Source organism: Hibiscus syriacus, unplaced genomic scaffold, assembly GCF_006381635.1.
Source record: "Hibiscus syriacus cultivar Baekdansim isolate YM2019G1 unplaced genomic scaffold, ASM638163v2 tig00110236_pilon, whole genome shotgun sequence".
Lineage (NCBI taxonomy): Eukaryota > Viridiplantae > Streptophyta > Magnoliopsida > Malvales > Malvaceae > Hibiscus > Hibiscus syriacus.
Window position 1 is genome coordinate 1,019,977 of NW_024062640.1, and position 15,875 is coordinate 1,035,851.

Sequence of the window (15,875 nt, forward strand, 5' to 3'; positions counted from 1 at the left end):
GTGCAACAGAAGCATCCTTTGCAATGAAACGGTGGTGTTGTGGGCAGTAGGAGAAGCTTGTGCTTCATGAAGTGATTCCACAACTTGGCCCTCGACTGTAGTCTCTCTCAGTCCATCGTTCGTCGGCTCACTTGCTGGCCATTCCATCGTGTGTTGGAAAAATAAAGGTCTTCCAAAATGCCATGGTAAGTTTCATTGTTTGCCTCTTTCGTGAAAGTGGTGTGGTTATCTATAACATCCTGCAAATGAAAATATCTATTAATAGCTGAAGAAGTAAAGTGAATAGAAATAACATGAACCACCATGGCATGCTGATTCGGATCAATGATTTTGCCGTAGAATTCCTTCACCAGCAAAGCGTTCACGTTCTCCGGATGCTTGGCAAATTTTTTCCACTTGTGCTGGTGTACAATGTCCAGTACATCATTGCCAAGGTTGACATCTTCCTCGTCGGAGAAAAAGAAACCCAACTCAAAGAATACCCTACGGTTTTTTAAGGGTTTGAAACTTTTCTTGCTCTGATTCATCCACGAAACGGGATGGAGATGTTGGAACCAAACTGGAGGGACGTGATCTCACCATGGTTAGTTGGCAAGATAAAGAAAATTGAAAAAGGCTTGAAGCTTTTTGGCTATGGCTTTTCGGTGCTAAGGAGAAAAGAAGAAGAAGAGATGAAAACTAAGTAAAAAATAAAAAAGATAAGAACAAGATAAAAAGTAAAAATAATGGGGTTATTTAATGTGTGGACGGGGTATGAGCAGGAAAAAGAACAAAAAATATAATAAAGTAACCCTAAAGAAACTAAAAATATTTAAAAAGGTGAAAAATTTAAAAAGTTTCCCTCATCTTTTTGTCTTGTTGACGCCCATTTCCTTTTGCTTTCACCGTACAGTCATCACGTACCGACTGTGTGGACCCTAATTTTGCAAAGAAAAAAAATAAATTAATCACTTAAAATAAAATTGAATAAAACAGTAGCAAAGTAAAGTGTTATTTATGCACAGAAGTAAATCTAAAATGTAACAGCATCTTCAAGACACTTAGCAAGTTTTGACATCGTGCAAGAGGAGTGCAGATTTGTCACGCATGGGTGGAACTCCTTGATAAGCCTTAATATGCTGGCCATTGACTTTGAAAATGGATACATCATCCATATTCTTGATATCCACAACGCAATGAGGGTAAACATGGTGTACTTTAAATGGTCCTGACCATTTTGACTTCAGTTTTCCAGGGAAGAGCTTAAGCCTCGAGTTAAACAAGAGCACCTGTTGGATAATATGAAAATATCGTGGAAAAAGCATTCAATCATGCCACTTCTTGGTTTTTTCTTTGTAAAGCTTGGCATTTTCATATGCTTGTGCTCAAAACTCTTCTATTTCATTCAGATTGAGTAACATTTACTCCTCAGCTAATTGTGCGTCGAAGTTCAGCTTCTTGATTGCCTTGTATGCCTTATGTTCTAATTCCACAGGTAGGTGACATGTTTTCCCATATACCATCTTGAAAGGTGACATTCCCAAAGGTGTTTTGAATATCGTTCGATAAGCCCAGAGCGCTTCATCGAGCTTCGGGGACCAATCCTTTCTTCTAGGGTTTACCACCTTTTCCAGGATTTGCTTGATTTCTCGATTAGACACTTCAGCTTTCCCATTGGTTTGTGTGATATGCTGTGGCAATCTTATGACGTACTCCATATTTTTGTAATGCCTTGGCAATTAGCCTGTTATCAAAATGAGTGCCCTCGTCACTGATGATGGCTCTTGGTGCTCCAAACTGGGTAAAGATGTTCTTGTGAAGAAATTTGAGCAAAGTTTTAGAGTCATTCCTCGGTGTGGAAATTGCTTCAACCCACTTAGATACGTAGTCCAGAGCAAGCAAACTATACAAGTCTCCAAAAGAAGATTGGAACTGTCCCATGAAGCCAATGCCCCAAACGTCAAAGGGCTCTATCTCCAGAATATTTTGTAATAGCATTTCGTATCATCTGGAAATGTTCCCAGTGTGTTGGCATATATCACATGCTTGTCTAGTGGTAAGTATTCCTTCCTGTCATGTGAGTGAACCGAGTTCGATCCCTGACAACAGAGCCAAAAACTTGTATGCGTGTTGTGAGTACTATAAATGATCGCGAAAATATGTGCAAGTAAATACAATTGAACAAGTAATACAATGATGAGTCAGTATCGTATCCACAAGGATTGAAGGAAATTGACAAGTTCAATCAAAGCAATCTACTTTACCCAAGTATTGATAGTGATTGTATGTACAAATGAGAATATTGTGGCAAAATGAAATGAATGTTGAGGAAATGGAACGATGGTAAGATTATAGCAAATGAATATATCGTGGCAAATTATATTGTGTTAGGTGCAAACAAATGAAAATGTAAAGGCAAAATAAAATGTAACAGTATGATTTAAACTCCTCACACGACAAGCTACTATGGGAATGAATGATAGGAGTCACTTAGGATATTTAAGTCTACTTCTTAGAATGATCTTACTTCTATGCCTTATCTGCCTGACAGAGTTTACTAAGGGTGTCCTATGCTATCTCTAGTTAAGGGACTCGACAGGTTTAAGATGCCTTACCAAACCGATTGGTGTTAGCAACTGCAGGGATCCTATTGGTATAGATAACAGGATATGTCACGGAAATAACTTTTTGTGGCAGTATTAACATATAACCTCTCCATCACGCACTACTCCTTTTAGTCAACTGAAATCCTAGCCTTATCTCTAAGGTGGATTAGGCCTACTTACTACTTAGAACCCCTTGATTATGTGGTTCCTCCTTAGTTTCTCTTAAATACTAAGGATGTACTACTTAGCCATTCTCTCGAACACTAAGTAATCTCCTAAGGAATAGCTACTCTCATAGGTCCTACAACCTTAAGGCATTAAACTTCATAAACAAAATAGATAACAACATACAAAAATAACCATTCATTAAAGTTTACTTAAATATCCAAAATGAACTCCTACCAAATAAGACTAGTTTATGGTGGGATTCGAATGTTTCAAGCACAAAGTAAGAAGTTAATCCGTTCCTTACAACCCAAATGATAAAAATGAAAGCAAAGAGTAAAGGGAAAAAGGAAAAGCCTTTGACGTGCACTGTCGGAGCTTCCCCTGGGCCACCACGAACTATCCCAATGAGCTAGATCCTCTTGGATGCCTAGTTCACCACTCCCTGTAGCTTGTCAATGGAGGAATGCCACGACAAATAGGATAGGTGGAGAAAGGAGAGACCTTTTTCCTCCAAATTTTCTGGCTCAAGGCGGTGAGTGTAATAGTCTCTTTGCAATGTGGCTTTATCTCCTATTTATAGGGGAGAATAAACCTAGGAATTTGTGTTGAAAATCCTAGGATACCCCAAATCATGTTTCATTCACGTGAAGGTGAGAAGATGTGGCAATGCTCCCCTTGGGAAGATGGTAGTGGTCCAGTCTGGGAGGCTGACTAAATACCCGACAAGATCAAGTTGTAGCATGTTGAGGTCCAGCAGAATTAGCTGCATTAGGGCATGGTCCCCCTCCAGGTAGGTGTCTCCTCACGGGTAGAGATCACGTGAAGATAGGGACAGTTGGCTCTGAAAAATATCTTATTTCATTTTGTTCGCTCTCGAAATGCCAACTGAATCAGCATTTGCATTCTGCTCAGCAGTCTTATAATGTCACGACATTTCCCTTTTTCTTTTCCTTGCTCCCAAATCATGCACATCACCAAACAAACACCTTCCCCAAAAAGTATTACCGAGTACAAAATAAAATGTCGCGACAAACATAATTCCACCACATGCAACTACATGCTCCTAAATGCATCTATATGATCCTAAATGGGATCTTAGACAATCAATAACTTAAGTGAAAAGGTCTTAAATATGCCTTTTTATAGAGTTATCATAATATTGTTTGGATTCACCAACGTCCCCACAATATTCATGGAATTAATGAACTAATTCTTCCACCTATACTTAGATCAGTTTGTGGTGGTGTTTATGGATGACATCCTAGTGTACTCCGTATTAGAGGAGGAGCATAATTAGTATCTCCATATCGTTCTTTAGATGCTCAGGGCCATAAAGTTGTATGCAAAGTTTATAAAGTGCAAGTTTTGGCTTCAAGGTTTTTATATTGGGTCATATTATATCAACAAGCGTCATTAGAGTTGACCCCCAGAGAATTTAAGCCATTATTGATTGGGATCCACCTAAAAGTATGTCAGGTGTGCATAATTTCCTTGGCTTAGCCAGGTACTATCATTGATTCATTCTTGACTTATCGATGATAGCTACCCGTTAACCAAGCTGCTTCAAAAAGGAGTCCCCTTCATTTTGGAATAAGAAGCGGCAAGAGAGCTTTGAACGTTGAAGGTTATCTTGACCCAAGCACTAGTGTTGACCCAACCAAAGTTGGGTAAGGATTTCATGATTTTCATTGATGCCTCATTGAATTGTCTTGGATGCACTTTGATACATGAGGGCAAGGTTGTAGTTTATGCATCACGACATCTTAAACCTCATGAGCTTAATTACCTTACCCATGACCTTGAGCTAACAGTAATAGTGTTCACCTTGAAGATATGGCGACACTACCTCTTGGGTGACAAGTGTCATATATTCACTGATCATAAGAGCCTCAAGTATCTCATTTATCAGAAAGAGTTAAACCTCATACAACACAGATGAGTCGAGTTGCTTAAGGACTACGATTGTGTGTAGACTACCACCATGAAAGGCTAATATTGTGGCAGACACTTTGAGTAAGAACTCAATGACAGAGTTACGAGCCCTCTTAGCTTGTTTGAGTATAGCCAGTGATTACAGTTTGTTAGCCGAGTTGAGTTATGAGTTATGAGTTCAAATGAGCAGTTAAGAACGTAGATTGAGCATGTTCGTCAGGGTGAAGCCCCATGTTTCAAAAATATTATGGAGATATATTGTACTTTAGGGGTCGTTTGTGCGTACCCACAGATGCTCAATTGCACAGTAAGATTCTCCATAAGGCTCATTGTAGTCCACTCTCAGTACACCCAGGTAGTAACAAGATGTACTAGGAGTTTCGTCAGTTGTTTTGGTGGCCAAACATGAAAAAGGAAATGTTAGAGTATGTTATTAGATGTCTAGTGTGTCTGTAGGTTAAAGCGGAACACTAAATTCCTATAGGATTTCTTCAACCCATTCAGATTTCTTTGTGGAAATGAGATAGGGTAACCATGGACTTTGTGACCGTGTTACAAATATCCAGACAGAGTTATGACGCAGTTTGGGTCATTATAAACCACCTAACTAAATCAGCTCACTTTTACCTAGTTAGGATGGATTATACCTTAAAGAGGTTAGCTTACTTGTACATCCGTTAGATAGTGAGGTTACACTGTGTACCCACTTCCATCATATCTGACAGGGACCCCCTATTCATTTTTCGCTTCTAGAAAGCCCTTTATATTTTCTTAGGCACCAAACTACATTTCAGCACAACTTTTCATCCTCAGACAGATGACCAATCAGAATGAGTTGTCTAGATGGCTCTGTACGAGGCCTTGTATGGGTGCAAATGTAAGACTTTTCTATGTTGGATAAAGCTAAGTAAGGGTAAAATAATAGGTGTAAACTTGATAAGAGAAACAGAGGAAAAGGTTCGATTGGTTCATAACTAGCTAAAGAAGGCTTCAGATAGGTAGAGGTCTTACACAAACTTGAAGCGTAAAGACATTGAGTTCGCAGTTGGAGACAAAGTGTTCCTCAAGGTTTCACCTTGGAATAAAATACTCTATTTTAGGTGCAAGGGGAAGTTGACTCCGTGTTTTTTAGGGCCTTATTATGTACTAGAGAGAGTCGGGCCAATGGTTTAAATATTAGGCTTACCACCATAATTAGAGAGTATTCACAATGTGTTTCATATGTCAATGCTCAAGAGATATCATTATGATCTTTCTCACGTCCTACCCCTAGAACAAATTGACGTTAGCTTAGACATGACCTATACAAAAGAGCCAGTTAGAATCCTAGAAAAAAAGATGTGAGAGTTAAGGAATAAGAAAATTCCTCTGGTAAAGGTGCTATGGAAGAACCATGGCATCGAGGAAGCAACATGGGAAATCGAGTAAGACATATAGCTTCAATATCCTCACCTCTTCTACCTAGATAAATTTTGAGGACGAAATTTCTTTTTAGGAGGGGAGAGTTATAATGCCCTAGATCTCGAGTTAGGAGTTTAGGCTAACTCGAGATGGGCCTTAAATAAATTCCTTAGCTTATATGAAGCTTTAACCCCAAGAATAAGTGAAATTAGATTTGGATTAAGCCCAATAGAGAGTAAAAAGGGTATTTTTAGTGTGCAACCAAAATCAGGAGGACCAAGAAAGTAATTATACCATTGTTAAAAAATAAATCTGTAAACCAATTAAGATTAATGAGATCACGTCTAATTTCCTTAATTTCTCTTTTTCTTCATTAACTATCTTCTTCATCCATCCTTCTTCTCTTTTGCTTCCATGGTATCTTAAGAAAGGTAGAAACTTTAACACATTCATACTCTAAACAACATTTTAAAGGTAAGATTCACAATCATCGTCTTCATATCTTTAAATTAAGGCCATCACTCATTCATTCCATTTTAGTTTTTTAAATGTGGGTTTAGTGGGGGTTTAGAAACCTAAGTGATTCTGTTCATTTTGGGAGGATTCAAACCCCTAGAGATGTTTTGAATTATCCTCTAAGACTCCTAATCATGTTAGTAATCATTTCATTGATTTTTTACTTAGTGAGAGAGGTTGGAGAGAGCTCCAAAGCTAAGGGGAAGGACAAGCTTACCTTGGGTTGAACCTTGGATGTTTTCAACAGCCTAGATCATCAAGGTAACTCACTCCTAACTCATTTATACCACATGTAGATCATTGTGTGTGTTTGGGTAGGTTACATGAGCTTTAAAGCATGCTTATGGTAGATTGCATATTTGATGTTTTAGCATGTTATAAGACCTCTTTATGACATCTTAAATCAGATACAATACTTTAATAACAATTGGGACACTCAATTGGGTTTTTTGGGTCGAAAGTTGGCATCTTTTGTACCCAAAACAAGGTATTTTCGAGCAGGGGTATCGGTAGTGGAAAAATGGTACCGATATTTTTCTTCAGTTAGGGTAAAAATAGCCTAATTTTGAGAGGAAGTATCGATATTGCAAAGCCAGTTTCGATACTCATAGGGTGATATCGATACTTGGAACACTAATCAGATTCCAATAGCCATTTTTGGTAACGGTACTCAAGGGAGTATCAATACTCAGGGTAGAGTATCAATACTCTTGGTAGGAGTATCGATATTGGGCTATTTTTCAAAACATCAAACCTAATTTTGGTATCGATATTCATATAGGAGTATCAATACTACCCTTCCCAAGCATCCTTTGTTTAGTAACCAATATCGATACCAGTAGGTGGATATCAATACTTAGGGTTCGGTATTGATACTGAAGGGTCAATATTTATACCCAAGAACAATTTTGGAAAATTAACCCAAGGGTTAAGTTTAGACATGAGGGGCCCAAATACACCAGAATAATAACAAATAAGAGTTCAAGCGAGAACAATAATTAATATCATAACAATAGAAACAATAATAGATATGATTACATAAAACTAGCCTTGTTTAACACTCGAGTAACAATCACGACACTCAAGTCCTTCTTTAGCATAATACAACAGTCAGTGGATATCCAAGTTAGTGCCAAGGCACTTCAGCAGCCGACTGGGCGCAGATACTCCAAGGCTCAACAGAGTAAGTTAGTTGGGTGTACGTTTCTGATGCAGTTTTGGATCTCACCCTAGAGTACCCGAGGGCATTCCGGCAAGCTAGAAGGGTGCGTGAGCTCCGAGATATAGAACCCTCAGTCGAACCATGATGCCAGCCACTGCTTAGTAGATCAGTATTTTGCATGTTTCTGACTTGTGCCACTAGCCATCTCATTTAGTGAATGCATGTAGTATAGTGCAATTATTAGTGAGGCATTGAGCTCGTAAGCTCAGCGTTCGGAATGTATTTCCGTTTGCATATTCTTAGGAGGTCATTTGTGAGGAGTTATCGTCACAAACATTCCAGTGTTGCAGATCAGATCAGCAGAGACTTTCAAAGTACATCTTGAGTCATTCTTAGAGGGCATGTACTATTTATATTCCCTTGTGTGCATTTAATCATAACTTTTGATTTGTACTCAATATTTTATTATTTTGGATATATTTTGGGAGCTTCTCATATTTTGTAAACTCTATTGCGATGATTTATTTTATTTCTAAGGATGAATTATTATCAATCATTTGTGAAACATTTTTTTAAATTAGGATACTATTTTGGTAGTCCCATGTGACACTCTAATCCATGGATCTTCAGGTCGGACTAGATTAGGGTGATACATAATTATGCTTTTGGTCTCGTATACTTTGATCTCAAACTGAAAATACCCTTTTTATAATCTTTTGGGCTCAATCCTATCCCAAACTTGGCCCACTACTTCTTAATGGACTGTTGGGTTCATCAAAGACCCACTCATGTCAACCCAAAACTACAAACCTAGAGTTTGGGGTGTTGTAATCTCTTATTTTCTTAAAAATTATCTTTTAAAAAATATTTATAATTTTTTCAAAATTATCAGAAAATGTTTAAAAGTTATAAAATAATTTTTTATTAAATAAAAAATAAAATCTCAAATTTCAAAGTTAATATGAAAAAACCAAAATATAAAGTTATTGAAACTGAAAACCAATGGAATATTGAAAAAATTAAAAATTGGAACTTAACTGAACTGAACCGAACTGTATACACAACTACGTTGTACGCTAGTGGGTGCCGAAACCCTGGTTTGATTAATTATTTTATCTTGGTTTTGTGATTTAGTGGGCGGAGATAACTAATGGAAAATATTCTTCTTCACATACTGGATGCTAAACCTCTTTCGATTATAGATGATGAAGCTTATAACATCATCACACATATGATTACTTTCTTGCAAACCATGCAAAATGAAAACTCACATGACAACTCCATGTCCCTCAACAAGTTTGCGTCTTTATTTAGACTGCTATTAGAGATTGCTTCTGACTAACTCAGAAAGGTGGAAGAACGGGCTTTCAAATGACCTTTCTTATAATATTTGGTAGTTGATATCTGAAACTGATAACACTTATGTTTTATATGATTGCCTCACTATCAATGGACTTTGGTTTAATCTTTTGCCTAATGATTTTGTGGGCTCTTTCTTCTTAATGTCTTTTCATGATTTGTTATTAGAAATTTTAAATTATTCTATGAATGTTGGGTTGCTGTTTGATTTATTCTCTTTATTTTAATTGTGCGGAAGATCTGGAAGTGCATGATCAAAATATTTCTTAATTATTGATAATATATATACACCTTATAATGTAGAACTCGAATATGAAATTTCTAAAGAGAATAATATTTTATCATTAAAATCATCTGATAAATTCAAATATAAAACAAATATAATAGCAGATGATCTAATTAAATTACATGACTCGATTGACATTTTTATGAAAATATACGAAAGTCATTCAAAACATTTTTAGAAGTACCTTATTATACCCTCTACAGTAATGTATCTGATGATTATGTACCAAGTTACCATGAAGGCATGAACACCCTTTCCTTTACAGAATTATTTTGATAAAAAAAATTAGGATAAACTACTTGAATGACCATCCAACTATTGGGTTGGTTTCAAAATGACATCAATTTTTAAATTTTTGTCAATATAACCACTGAAGTAATTAATTGGGTTCAATATTTTGACAAAGCTAACGTGGATTTTCTGTAAAATATTTATTTTACATTGGATATATAAACGTCCACATTAGAATACCACCTAAATAATAGGGGGAACACATTGAAATATTTGGGCATTTAACGGGATCCTAAACTCCATTTTCAATATTTTCTCCATTCTTTTTTATTATTTTTCGAGAAGAAGAAAATCTTTAGAGGTTGTAAATGACAATGGATGCAGAGATGAATCGTGTGTGCTTTTGTGGAGCTCGTTCTACGCTAACAATAGGTTGAACTAATGAAAAACCAGGTAATAAGTTTTGGAATTGTGAAAAAATATGAAAAAGGGTAAGGGTTGTAAGTTTTTTTGCTGGTATGATCCACCAATAAATGCTAAATCAAAAGTGGTTATTGTTGGTATTCTTAGGTGGTGTTTGTTTTCACTGTGTAAGCTCTTCAAACCACTTATGTCTGCGTCGCGCACACCACGCGCAGAAATTAGGCTTCGCAGATTGTTTGTTTTTTAGAAGACAAAAGCCCTTCAAACGTCTGCGCGAGCTCTTCTTGGTGCAGACTTAGTTTTATGTCTTCAAAGGTCTTCAAACCTCTTCAAGAACAATTATAAAATATAGTTATTTATTAAAATAATTTTAAATAATTTAATAAGATTATTTATTTTAAAATAATTTATTACAAAATAATTTATTTTAAAATAATTTATTATAAAATATGGATTGATTTATTTTAAAATAATTTATTTTAAATAATTTATTAGTATGGATTGATTTATTTTAAAATATGGATTGATTTATTTTAAATAATTTATTAGTATGGATTGATTTATTTTAAAATATGGATTGATTTATTTTAAATAATTTATTAGTATGGATTGATTTATTTTAAAATATGGATTGATTTATTATTGTAGTTGTATGGATTGATTTATTTTAAAATATGTATTGATTTATTATTGTAGTTGTATGGATTGATTTATTTTAAATAATTTATTAGTATAGATTGATTTATTTTAAAATATGGATTGAATTATTTTAAATAATTTATTAGTATGGATTGATTTATTTTAAAATATGGATTGATTTATTTTAAATAATTTATTTGTATTGATTGATTTATTTTAAAATATGGATTAATTTATTATTGTAGTTGTATGGATTGATTTATTTTAAATAATTTATTAGTATGGATTGATTTATTTTAAATAATTTATTATTGTAGTCGTATGGATTATTTAAATTTCAGTATTGTAAAACAAAAATTATTTAAATCTCAGTATTGCAAAATTCTTTTATGTTTAAAAAATCAGTTTATATATATTTCAATTCATTTTAGCAGTCTGCAGACGTTAAAAAACAAACAGTCTTCTTCTTGCAGACTGCAGACTTTTGGTCCACCTCTTCTACTATAGATGCCTGCAGATGTGGTCCACAGACTGCAGACCTTTTACCTCTGTAAAAACAAACACCACCTTAGTAGGGTTGCTACTATGAAACAAGCAAGCAAGAAAGAAAGAGTTCTTGGATTTTTGCTACTTGTGTTGTACTTTTGGTGGGTTTTATTTTGAGAACAATCTTCTCTTGATTCTCTGGAAATTTACTTCTCAATGCTTTAGATTTAGTTGCTAAAAATTTTCTTTGTAATTTTAAGGGTGAAGTTGTTAGAATTTATGTCACCGAATTTTGTAATATATTAAAATTTTAATCTTCTAATAAAAATCTTTTCTTAAGTTGTGTTTTAAATAAAAATATAAAATAATGTCAAACAAAAACACAATAAAATAAAGAAAAATACATAATAGCATAATTTGATAAGTTTAAAATGTAACACATATTCTTTTCTTTCATATACTTGTCATAATTTTCACATTTACTTTCATAGCCTAATGTATATGTAAGAGAATACAAGGTACGTGAGTCAGGCGAATGTGCGCAATAAGCACTTTACGGTGCTAACATCATAATTAGAATATGCCCTCCAAGTACATTCATATCATTTGCACCAATGATGTTACACATAATGTACACAAATGTACCAGATCAAAATTAGAATCACTCAACCTCATGGTATGCCAATTGTACCTATGACTCTCAACACAACATAAAATGGGATTTTAGATCATTATTATATCCATATAATAATCAACCTTCGCATATCAGAATCAATTTCCATTTATCATCATAAAAATCATAACTTGGGCAGTTCATACCCAAAATCATCCATAATTAAAATATAATATCATATAAATTACTTTGGACAAATCATGCTCTAAAATAAATTCAATTAACATTTCTGAAAATTGTTAAATAAATATTCCATTACTTAAATGATAAATCATTCTTTTATATAATCGAAAATTCATTAGAATATCTTTTCAGATAATATTATATAAAAATGTATTTGGTATTCTTTTACCCAAAAATCATTCATAAATCTTTAAATATGCTTTATGAAAATAATTCATATTATAATTAAATCATACTTTAAATAATAATGTGAGGTTAACTTATCGCAAGTCTTCCTCAATCAGAATAATTAAACAAATAAACTGCACTCACTATCGAATCTTTTCTACGATAATCTTTTCAATCACGTGCTTTTTCCTTCCCTTTGAAGTCACTTGGATCACTAGATTTATTGTGGTCTGACAACATCATATAATAACGTTAAATATCCAAACTCTATGTTAGTATTGTACTAACATAATTTAAACTTAATAATATAAAAGTCTATAGAAATAATATCGATACTTAAACGATATATAACTAAATCATGTTTACATCATAATTTCAAACTTCCCAAAATACTTATTTGATTCCATAAATATTTATTTTCATCATCACCACTTCAAGTTTTACCAACTTTGCATTCAAGTTACTAATTATGAATTCTTTTTAGAATTTATATAAACTTTTTCATTTAATTCATAATGATCCTTCACCATTATGATCATTTCACATAATTTACTTAAATTTCCAGCACCTTGCTAATATACTCAATTCAATACCTCAACATCCAAAAGCTTGCAATTTTATCCTCTATTTCCTTAGACTTTTCGAATTCAACCACCTACTTTAGTACACTTGCAATTTGATCCCAAACCAATATTTAAACTCTAAAAATCAGCATGCTAGTAAATTTTCCAGCATTGAAATTTTCTTAACAAAATAATACCATCACTATTAAAAAATTACAATTAAGTCCCAAATATTGAGACTATTTGAATTCCATCATCATACATAACCAAATTTGCACTTTGATCCTTAATCATTAATCTGACTTAACATTCCAGCATTTCAATATTAAAATTCAACATTGAACACCCCAATTAATATATTTATGCAATGATGTCCCACAATTCTTTTTCAAGCCTCCAAATTGATCCAAATCAATCTCCAAATCACATAGGACACATCTAATATCAATACTAGACATGGAAAAATTTTCAATATTTTCCCCCTAATTTTCTCTTCATGGTCGAATACTCTAAGTTGTCTAGGGCTTGATTTTCATTCAATTTCAAGTATGAATTCAACTTTCTTGCATCAAGTTAAATCTTCTAAACCCTAACTTTCTTGCATCAATTTTCATCACAATATCAAATTAAATCAAAATCCAATCATCCTCTAAAAACCCTAACTTGGCCAAACCTTCTAAACAACTTTACACTTGATTTTAATCTTCACACATGCTTTAGAATTAATCTAAAACATCAATAACATAATAATATTTCATCAATTCTTTAAAATCCACAAACCCTTCATAAACCCTAATTTAAATATCACCATATAAGCTTGTCCACCATGTAATATTTATACCAAATGATAGAGAATTTGATATAGATTAATTCTCTATATAATAGCTTAATCTAAAAAACAATCGAATAAGCTTAAAAATGGAATTGAAAAACTCTCTAATGCCTTCAATGAAGTTCACAGCTGGTTTGAGAGGAAAGTGCTAAAATTTTCATTATTTTCGCTTCAATTATCACATTAAACACTTGGCTTGTTTATAATATAATTGAATTTTAAATTCAATTAATGAGAAGTTTCAATTTCACCCTAAATGATTCTTGATAAATACCAATCTCCAATGAAATATCTTCCATTTTAATATTCAAGGTCAAAGATGAACAAAAAAATTGACTTTCCAACTTTATCGTTGGTAATTTTTGAAAATTGTCACTAAATTTCCACTTTTCGGTCAAATCTGACAAATTAAATTCAATTCCACTTATCCATACTAAATTTCACTGATTTAAAATATGGAAATAATATTTTCAAACCATACCTAGAATCCTTAAAATTTGTGTGAAATTCTGGTTCAATCCGATTATTCGATTTCTATATCAAACTTTATTGTTTTATAGCTTTTAATACAAATCATGTACCGAAAATCTGACTCTCACGAAAATTCTTGTTTTAGGGCAAACTGTTCATTTACAGGGTAAAATATATAACTTTTAAAAATTACAATTTTGGTCCCTAAAATTTTATATAGTTTATAATTTAGCCACTAAACTTCCAAAACTTACATTTTAGTTACTAACCAAAATTTGGGATTTTACAATTCTTCTCCCTTAAAGAAAATTCATCCTTTAATTTTCCATATGTATATACATACCTAATATAAACAGATGAAGAAATTGTTTTTTTCTTATCTTCTTTTCGTTCTCAAGTCCCTTCCTCAACTTTATGATTTCTCCAAAGAACTTTTATTAGTGGAATCGTCTTATTTCTCAGTTCTTTGACTCCATGTGCTACGATCTTTATGGGTTCCTCTTCATAGGACAAATACGGTTGGATCTCAATTTCCATTGGTGTAATCACATGTGAAAGATCCGATTGATACTTTCAAAGCATCGATACATGAAACACATTATGAATTTTGTCCATTTTAGGAGGTAACGCTAACTGGTACGCTACCAGACCAACCCTATCTATAATTTCATATAGACCAATGAATCTTGCACTCAACTTTCTTTTATGCCAGAATCTCAGAACCTTTTTCCATGGTGATATTTTGAGAAATACTTTATTGCCTTCTTAAAACTCGATCTTTTTTTAAAGTCACAATAAGATTTCTGTCCGTCAGTAGTTGTCTTGAGTTTATCTTGAATAACATTTACTTTATCCTCCACTTATTTTGCTAAATCTAAACCAATTATATCTCAATCCTTTAGCTCAAACCAATTCAATGGTTTCCAAAAATTTTTCCATATAATACTGCAAAATGAGTCATTTTGATACTCGACTAATAATTGTTGTTATAAACGAGCTTTGCCAAATGCAAGTATTTTCTCCATGATCATTTAAAATCAATAACACGTAACCCTAACATATCTTCAAGTATCTGAATGGTTTGTTCATATTGATCATCTGTTTGTGGTGAAAAGTCGTGCTAATATTCAGTTGAATTCCCAAAGTTGCATGCAGAAATTTCCAAAACCTTGAAGTAAATCTCATATCTATATCGAAAACTATCAAGACAGATACTCTATGTGGTCATATAATCCATCTGATATATAATTTAACATACTTATCCGTCGAATAATCTGTTCAAACTAGAATAAAGGGTACTGTCTCAGTCAATCTATCCACAATCACCCAGATCAAGTCTTTTTTTATCGGTGTCAAAAGTAATTCTGTCACAAAATCCATAATAATTTTTTTTCATTTCCATTGAGGGATGAAAATAGGTTGTACAAATCAGATGGCACCTGATGCTCTACTTTTACCTACTGACAGGTCAATATTTGAAACAAACTCAATTGTAGCCCTTTCATACATGCCTATCAATACTCGATCTTTATATCTTTATATATTTTGTTCCCTTCTGGATGCATAATCAAAGGACTATAATGAACTTTAGAGAAAAAATATCCTTGTTCAATTTTTCATCATCGGGTAAGCATGACTTCAATAATAAAAACATCCATCATACTTAATTTCAAAGTCTTTTTGTTTCTCCTTTCTTCATTTGTTCAATCCTTTCTAAACACTTTTTATCTTTTCTTTGGAGGTCTTTGATTCAATCTAACAATGCAGACCTCAACCTTAATTCTGCAACAATCACTT

The 15,875-nt window shown here is 33.4% G+C and overlaps 1 protein-coding gene across 1 annotated transcript; it reads right to left on the minus strand.

Moving 5' to 3' along the window:
- Nucleotides 1-1,040: 1,040 nt before the first annotated feature.
- LOC120114620 lies at nucleotides 1,041-1,697 on the minus strand. The gene is made up of 2 exons (XM_039135468.1): nucleotides 1,500-1,697; nucleotides 1,041-1,268 (listed from the first exon to the last, which is right to left on the minus strand). Exons 1-2 carry the CDS (start codon nucleotides 1,695-1,697, stop codon nucleotides 1,041-1,043), a joined length of 426 nt encoding a protein of 141 aa, XP_038991399.1.
- Nucleotides 1,698-15,875: the final 14,178 nt, after the last annotated feature.

Excerpts from the sequence above, each read along its gene's own strand:
- LOC120114620 (XM_039135468.1), bottom strand. The coding sequence starts at position 1,697 with ATGGAGTACGTCATAAGATTGCCACAGCATATCACACAAACCAATGGG. Across the intron at positions 1,269-1,499 it reads GAATGTCACCTTTCAAGATG|GTGCTCTTGTTTAACTCGAG; the intron begins GTATATGGGAAA and ends ATTATCCAACAG.